The 9,100-nt window shown below is 33.1% G+C and overlaps 1 protein-coding gene across 1 annotated transcript; it reads left to right on the forward strand.

Annotated features, from left to right (window-relative positions):
* Positions 1-321: 321 nt before the first annotated feature.
* LOC132625819 (protein indeterminate-domain 5, chloroplastic-like) lies at positions 322-8,875 on the forward strand. Its single transcript, XM_060340394.1, has 5 exons — positions 322-924; positions 1,474-1,870; positions 3,743-4,701; positions 5,410-5,780; positions 8,574-8,875. The coding sequence occupies exons 1-4, from the start codon at positions 741-743 to the stop codon at positions 5,718-5,720; spliced, it is 1,851 nt and encodes a 616-aa protein (XP_060196377.1). The 5' UTR covers positions 322-740; the 3' UTR covers positions 5,721-5,780; positions 8,574-8,875.
* The last annotated feature ends 225 nt before the right edge of the window (positions 8,876-9,100 follow it).

The following is a 9,100-nucleotide window of genomic DNA, read 5'->3' on the forward strand; positions in this document are numbered from 1 at the left end:
AGTTTGTACATTATACTCCCCGTATGGTTAGATCGTAAACCAAACGACCCCTAAACTTACTCTTTGAAAGTTTTGTTCCCCTCTTTTGTTAATTAGTTATCTTTTCATTTTCGCAATCTCCACGTAATAATCCCTAAATCGTTATTCTTCACATAATAATTATTTCTTCCCGTATAGTTACATTGTAAACCAAACGACCCCTAAGTTTGCATTTTGAAAAGTTTTGATTCCCTTTTTTTGTATTAGTTTTTCAATTTTGCATTATTTGACTTGGGATAAAAAGTATAAAAGGAGAAAAATGATAAAAATGAGAAGTAAAAATATATAGTGATAGAGAGAGAGAAGAAACCCCTCCCAAAAAAAAAAGGATAAAAATGAAAGGAAAATGCTATAGATATGTGTTTGTGTATATACATGACACCTAGAGCACACATAGAAGAACCTCAGAAAATTTCATTTATAGCAAAAGAGAGCAAAAGAAAAGGGGCATCAAATAGCTCTCTCACCATGGGATGATTCTAGCTAGCTATCTCTTCCTCTCACTCTCACTCACTCACTCTTTTCATTAGCTCAAAAATAACAATCTTGAGTTTTTTTTTTGGGAGGAGGGTGTTTAGATAAGGTTTTCGAGAGAAAAAAGCTTCTTGAATTCAACCCTTTTGTTCATCTTTTTTTTTTCCCTTTGTTTTTAATTTGTGAAAGTGATTTCAAAAAATTTAGATAGAAGAAATTCAACAAAAATGGCAGCAGGACCTTCATCAGCTGTGTTTTTAGCAATGAGAGAAGAAGAACAGATGAAACAACAACATGAACTTCTTCTTCATCAGCAACAACAACAACAACAACATGCCTTACCACCATCATCAACAGCTCAATCTCAACAAGCACCAACAAAAAAGAGAAGAAATCAGCCTGGCACACCAAGCAAGTATCTTCTACCAATAGTTTATCAAAAAAAAAAAAAAAGTTAAAAAGTGTTTGAATTCTCTTGTTTTTCATCAAAATGCAAAGAAAAAAAAGTGATTTGATGTTAATTCAACTTTACAAGGAAGAAAAAGAGACCCTAGTCAATCTTCAAGGGAAATTCATTTTTATGCAAAGGAAAAAAAAAACCACTTTGTTCACCTTTTCATCTAATTCTCTGAATAAAAATCTTTGAAAGTAAAATCTAGCTATGTTGCTCCGACTGTTCAAAAGTATTGTCAATTGTATGTATCGAATCTTTCAAAAGCTATGCATTTTTTAAAAGATTTGATATAGGTGCGGTAACATTTTTGGAGGATTCGAGCAACATAGATTTTCTGAATATGTTGCTCCGACTCTTCAAAAGTACTGTTGAGTGTTTGTACAATCTTCCAAAAACCATGCATTTTTTAAGGATCCGACTGACGTGCGGCAGCATTTTTAGATTTGCGAGAAGCACAGATTAATTTCTATCATGGATATTAATTTTTTTGTTATTTTTTTTTTCAGATCCAGATGCTGAGATAATAGCACTATCTCCCAAGACCCTAATGGCGACAAACAGGTTTGTGTGTGAGGTATGCAACAAAGGTTTCCAAAGAGAACAAAACCTACAGCTACATAGGAGAGGACACAATTTGCCTTGGAAGTTAAAGCAGAAGAGTACAAAAGAGGTTAAGAGAAAGGTTTATTTATGCCCTGAGCCCACTTGTGTTCACCATGAACCTTCAAGAGCACTTGGAGATCTTACTGGTATCAAGAAACATTATTCAAGAAAACATGGTGAGAAGAAATACAAGTGTGAAAAGTGTTCCAAGAAGTATGCTGTCCAATCTGATTGGAAAGCTCATACTAAGACTTGCGGCACGCGCGAATACCGATGCGATTGTGGCACCCTTTTCTCCAGGTATGTGTTAAACCGTCTCGTTTAAAAGTTTAAGTGTTGATTGGATGGATAAAACCGAGTTTTCTTTGTTCTTTTTGGTTCTAACAATTATGTGTTTGTGGCACCCCTTTTTTTCTCAAGGTCTATGTATACGCTGTCTTTTTATCTAAGAGCTTAAATCGCGTTAGACAAAGTTCAACAAATCGTCACTGCTAAAAATATGCGTATTTTATCACGGAATTTCTTACAAAATCGTGGGAAATGTGATGGGAACGTCTGTGAAAAATTGTGAATTTCTACTGGTGAAGGAGGGTTTCTTGATTCTTGTTTTCTCTTTTATATTTGATTTATGGACACCCATTTTGGTACTAACAATCATGGTGGTTATATCTCTTGGTACTTATAATTGTGGTATACTCGATCGTAAATACATATGTGATTGTGGCACCTTTTTATCAAGGTGTGTATAATTATTTGATCTGAAATTTTAAACTGTTAAAGAGAGTTTTATGTACGAAGTTAATTTATTTCGTTCTTTTTTTATTTTTTTATTTTGGATTTATCGACAACACCCAATATGGTACTAACAATCATGACGATTATTAACTCAAGTGAAAATGTGTGGCATCTTCTTTGATTTTAGGGCATTTAGATTCCCCAGGTGTGATGAAAGTCTGAAGAAGCTAGAAATGATGGAAAAAGCTCTCTCCAGCTTTTCCAACAGTTACAGATTCTTTTTAGACTATCAAATTTTTCTTCCTCTACTTTACTTCTTTTATTTTTTAACCTTTTTGTCTGTTTTCTGGTAGGTTTTGTTTTTGTCTTTGGATCTTTTGTTTGCTAGTACTAGTACTATTAATTAGCAGGAAAAAATATGTAGTACCAATTTAATTAGTAGTTCTTAAAAATTTCTTGTCTGAATTGTTCAGTCTTTTTCCTAGGAACCATCGTCCTTTTGCCGTTACTGATATCGTTTCTTCTTATTCACGTGTTACAATGCCATGTAAAAATGTCTATCTTTTTTTGTTTTGTGGTGAGTTGGATAGATGCTTTAGTGTTCAGCTCTGAATTTCTTTTAGCCACCCCTTTTCATGATAATGCTTACAGTTTTAGACCAATTATTATCTAGAATTTTCTCTTTATTCACAGTCACTGCTATTTTTTGAATGAACGTTCACTAGCATATGTGGTATTTAACATCCATATATAGCTAAAAATGGATTCAAAGATTATTAAATCCATGCATGCCGGATCAGCTTTCGTCTCAGTAAAATGATTTATCCCCCAATTTTCCCTTTGTTTCATTCATTCATTTTTTATTTTTTTTAGAGAAGGCAGTATAAAGCCTTTTCATTACTGACTAGTGGAGTAATTACCACCAACTTTGTCAATATTAATATGTGGGGAAATTTCATGGTTTCCTCTTCTCCTGAAATCAACTTTATGTATTCTATGAATTGGGAGATCATAATGAATTTAATTATCGTACATCTCCATTTTTTAATTTGATTCTTAATTGTCATGATCATCAAGGGGATGACGGGACCACTGTGTATACAAAATTCAACTCATTTTCTAGTTCTATATGTTTATTCTTGACGTTTTTGGTAAGTTCAATGGTAATCATTTGTCTCAAAAAAGTTTCTACTACTTGACCAAAACATTCTGTTCACAAGACTCCATTTCTTTAATCTATGTCATTACTATTAGAATGATATTTCGTTGTAATTTTATGTTACAATCTTTTTAAAAGCCCACACGATTCTTTTTTGTTATTTTAACTTAACATTGTATTCTTCATTTTCTTCTTATTCTCCTACATTTATTTTCTTTATATGACCTGAAAGTGTGCAAAATACGGTATACTGATAGTTTATATAATTTAATATGCAGGCGTGATAGTTTCATCACTCACAGAGCATTTTGTGATGCATTGGCACAAGAAAGTGCAAGAAATCCACCAAGTTTGAGCAGCATTGGGAGTCATTTATATGGAAGTAGCAACAACAACATGAGTTTAGGCGGTCTCTCGAAAATAAATTCCCAAATTTCATCAGATCATCAAGATATGCTTCATTTCGGAGGCAACAACAATAACAACATGAAGAATATCGCTAGTGGCGGGGCCCACCACCATCATCACAATCAGTTCGATCACAACAACAACAATCACCTCATTGGCTCATCCACATTTCGCCCTTCCACCTCTTTTTTCCAGCTTCCAATTGATCAAACAAGTCATCAATCTGATTATGTGATGAATAATAAACCAGCAATTCATGGGCTAATGCAGCTTCCTGATCTTCACAACAACGCGAATTCCAGCTCAGCTAATATGTTTAACCTGAATTTCTTCCAGAATAACAACAATGTTGATAATGACAATAGCAATATCTCTGGAGGAGGTCCAGGTGGTTTATTACTTCCTAGTCCTCATCAATTCAGCAACAACAATAGTGGAGATGGTTCAAATAATTCATCCAATGTGTTCTCAGCTGGTACCCTTCTAAGTGATCACCATCATCATCATATGAGTTCATCAATTGCTTCTCTTTATGGCTCATCATCACTTCATCAGAACAATGCTACTAATTCACCGGCCCCGCCAATGTCCGCCACGGCACTACTCCAGAAAGCAGCTCAGATGGGTTCTACTACAAGTTGCAACAGTAGTAGCACTAGTGCCTCATTGCTCAAAGCCTTTGGATCAGTTGGCGGTGGTGGTTCGTCGTCTAGCGCCATGAAATCTGATATTCACCCACCGCCAGGTGTAAACTTTAGTGGCGTTTACGGCCATGACGACTCTATGGGCGGTGGGAATCACCTTCATGACCTAGTCGTCAATGCTTACGGTAATACTGATTATTTCATATAAAAGTTTAAATTTTTATATATAGATTATTTTATTTTTATTAAATATTCTCATCGTTCCATTAATTTTACGCGAAGGTATTACTATTTGAGAAATCAAACTGTCTTTTTTGTTTTTAACTATAATGTTCTCAATTTAAAAAAAAAATGTTTGGAATCATTAGATATGTTGATTTACATATTTGATTAACAAACAAAAGAAGATAGAAAATATATTCCGTCTAGGAATAAGAATGGACCGGTCGATGGAAAATAGAAGGTTATACCACAATTATGAATTATCTATCCCATATAAGGTGGGATAAATAATCTTGGTTACAATCCCACAAATCACAATTATAATTCCAGCATAACTTGATTTTGAACCAAACGACCCCTTAGGGATAGAGCATTACTTAAAAAAAAAAAAAAATATTCTATGATATTTTAAATACGTCCTTCATGGGCTAGCCTAATTCTTTTCTCATGGTCAAACACTTGAAAATTTGCTAATGTGCGACCCTGATTCTTTTTTTTTTAATAACCAAGCATGTAATTTTTCTTTTTTAATAATGGATAGCGATAAGACTCGAAACTAGAACCTATGCGCTCTTGATACAATGTTAATATGTGATCGACCATCTCATCTTAAATTAGCTGTTCAAGAGATATCACGCTTTCATTTATTTAATTATGTCTTCAATATGCAGGTGCACAAGAACAAGATCATCATCAAAACGACTATGGAGTAATAGGAGGGTACAACAACAAGGTGAATAGTTATGAGCAGCCACCACAGAAGAAGCAAATGATTAATAACTTTTCAATGGAAATGGGAAGTGAACAAGCTAATAGGTTGACAAGGGACTTTCTTGGTGTTGGAGAAATAGTAAGGAGCATGAGTGGTGGAGGATTTAGCAGCAGCAGCCAACAGATAAGCTCATTGGACAATAATTCTGAGAGTAGAAAAACTCAAAGCCATCGTCAGCCTTTTGGAGGCGCTACTGGCAATTATCAGTGACATTCAACGAGTAATATACAAAGTTAGGGAAGAAGAAAGGAAAGCAAAAAAAAAGTGAAGGTAAAATTACTACTCCCTGCCCTTTATTTTATGTGTCTTATTTTGACAAGTACTGGTCACAAAACTTTAAATATGAGGAAGATTTCTAAATTTTGTGATTTTAACCAAAAAATGCACATAAGATACAAAGTTTTTGAATGTTATGATTTCAACAAAGCACGCGGTGGGATGGATGGGATCCTTCCGATCTTAATTAGAGGTCTCGAGTTTAATCCTTGAGATTGGAGAAATTCTTAATCAGAAGTCATTCCACCCTTAAATAGGCTCTAATGGGGAGTGGATCTGAATAAGTAGGGTCAGTGAATTTTGAATATCGATGGTTAAACCAAAAAACTATTGTATAGTATTAAAGGTAAAATAAATAAAACCGTATAAAACTTATTAAATATAGAGAAGTGGTATCCTTCTGTAAATATATTAACAAGAAAAGTTATATTCCCTCCATTTCAATTTATGTAACATCGTTTGACAGGAAATGGAGTTTAAAAAAGAAAGGAATTTTTTAAAATTTATGGTCTAAGTTTTAGATGTTAGTGTAACTATAATCATCTTGTCAAGGATACAATAACAACAACAACATACCCAGTATAATCTCACAAGTATGGTCTGCGAAGGATAGGATTTACCCAAAAAAATGAGTCACATAAGTTTTTTTTGGAAACTAAATAGTAGTACTATATATTTAGTTATTTACCAAAGGATAGTACATAAATTAAAATGTATGGATTTTATATATTTTTGTTTTTTTAAAAGGAGTTGTTCTTTCCTTTGATAGTAATCTGCCTGTCTGAATGTTCATCCGTATGTCTGTTACTTTCCTTTTGGCTGCAATCTCTTGTTTTTTAGTTGAATAATTGTCCTTTGTCTTAGGATTCTGCAGATTTTACAGCACACCATATTCAACAATACTTTAACACTATTACTAATAATTAATTGACTGCGGACAAGGGAAATAAACATTTTTGTGACATGTTCACAAAGATGCCCTTTATAAAAAAGAAAAATCAAACATGTGATATTGTCTGTAAAAACAAGTTTGTAATTATGCGAAAGTTTGTTGATTTGTTGTCAACTCATTACTACTTGCATTATTAGCATATTACTAGTAAGACTAAAATATTTCTACACTAATTAAAAGTTAAAAACTCTCTATGTTCAAAAATGCTTCACTAGTTTGACTTTCTTATAGGTCAATATAATTCGCCTTAATGAAATCAATTCTGAAATACAAAAAATTGTAAACTTGTAGGTATTTGGTAAGGAGGAAAATATTTTCAAATTTTTCATATTAATTTTGGTTGGTAAAAATTTTTGAAAAATATTTTAATCGTGAAAACAAGTTCTGTAAATAACATTTTACACTATTTGTCTACCTCATCCTGCAACCACACCCACGCCTCACCCTTATAGCCCCCATCCCTATCACTCCTGCACCTCCATCCTATAATAGTTGCCTAGATTATACAAAAATATTTTTGGGACAACATTATTTACTTACTACCCAACACAAGAAAATTAAATCACTTATTTTCAAGAAAACATTTTCTTTGATCATACCAAACACAAACATTTTTTTTTTTTGAGTTTCTCATCCAGTTTCCAATACCTGCATTGAAGCCCGACTATTGTTATTCATGTCATAATTTATGATTATACTATGCTTCTCTATTGATTCAGTAAACGTTTTTCTGAAAATGCAAATATGACCATATGGGTAGTGGACTGAAGAGTAATAATTTATGCAATTTTTGATTAAGATAAGAAAGCTGCAAGTGAAGACTTCAGAATATCTGTGGGGAGTGAAGCTCACATGTAGATAATAATATTCCTTTGTTGCTTACATGTCTTGTCCCTCTCCAATATTTGCCCCCTCGTGGCTGTCTGTCTTCATGTGAATGCATGTACCTAAGTCACGGGTGCTACCCTATTGGGACTTTGGATACTCATAATACATTTCAAATACATTTGGATTATTCCTACTTTTGAGCTAGCACAATATATGTATATAATTTGCTTTATACATGGTTATTGAATGTGTAAGTTGGATTGAATTTGAACGGATAAAAAAGAGTTGAGTTAATTCACATAAACAACTAGATATTTAGTCCAAGATTTAGACAAGCAAAAGTTGGGAGGATCAAAAGAGCTGAATTGCTAAATAGACAGATCGTTAACCTTACCAAATTTGAACGAGTTGGACATGTCATATTTTCATGTGCTCATTTTGTCACTCTTAGTTGTATGTAAAATATATGAGTGCAATGCTTTCCGTATTTACTATAGCTAGACAAAAAAAAAACTACTATTTGTCTTATAGTTATGCTATTTAATAATGTGTATGCTTATACATGGTTGTTAAATGTGTAAGTTGGAGTGAATTTGAGCGGATAAAAAAGAGTTTGAGTTAATTCACATAAACATATAGATATTTAGTCTAAGATTTAGATAAGCCAAAGTTGAGAGGGTCAAAATGGCTGAATCCAAATAGGCGGATCATCAACCTTACCGAACTCTAAACAAGTTGGACATGACATTTTTTCCTGTGCTCATTTTGTCACTCCTAGCCTTATAATATCAGAGTGTAATGTTTTCAGTACTTACTAGCTAGACAAAACAAATTATTTGTCATATAATTATGCTATTTAATAATGTGCTTTTTCACCTATGCGTTTACCCCTTTGTTCTCTCTGACTGCTAATTTGTTCTTCTTTATGTCTCTTCAATAGACTTAGATTAATTTAACACACTATTATTTTATTTTATTTTGATAAATTTTCATGTATATTCTTGCAGGGATGTAATTGGGTCCAAGAAAAGTTTTTTACAATGGAGCAGATAGCTGTAGAATGAAGAAGTTCTCTTGAAGTTTTTAGCAGGAATTTAGAGTAATACCTTTATTTCTGGAAATAACTTTAGAAAACAAACTTATGAGAATCTTTTTTTTTTTTTGGGTGCAGTTAGGTTCTGCAGTCTTTACTTTCTTAAGTTGTTTATTTTGTTTTTGTTTTTAGTTTTGTGTTGTGTCCAAAAAGATAGGCCAAGATACAGGTATTAACTGCACAAAATTTTAGAACTGCCATTCCTTGAATTGAAAATTCACTGTGCAAGCTTTGGCCATGATGACAAATTTACATATATGGTTCTTTAATTAGGTTTTACCTATTAAAGTTCGTAGAAAATCACCACAAAGAAAGTTGCTCAAACATGTTTCTCTCTAAAACATAATTCAGAGAGAAACAAATTCAATTTTCACGAACTAAATGTCCTATCTATTTGTATGTCCTTTTTGGTGGAGGAGGGGGGAAGGAAGAAGAATTGTT

Source organism: Lycium barbarum, chromosome 2 (assembly GCF_019175385.1).
Source record: "Lycium barbarum isolate Lr01 chromosome 2, ASM1917538v2, whole genome shotgun sequence".
NCBI classification, from domain to species: Eukaryota; Viridiplantae; Streptophyta; class Magnoliopsida; order Solanales; family Solanaceae; genus Lycium; species Lycium barbarum.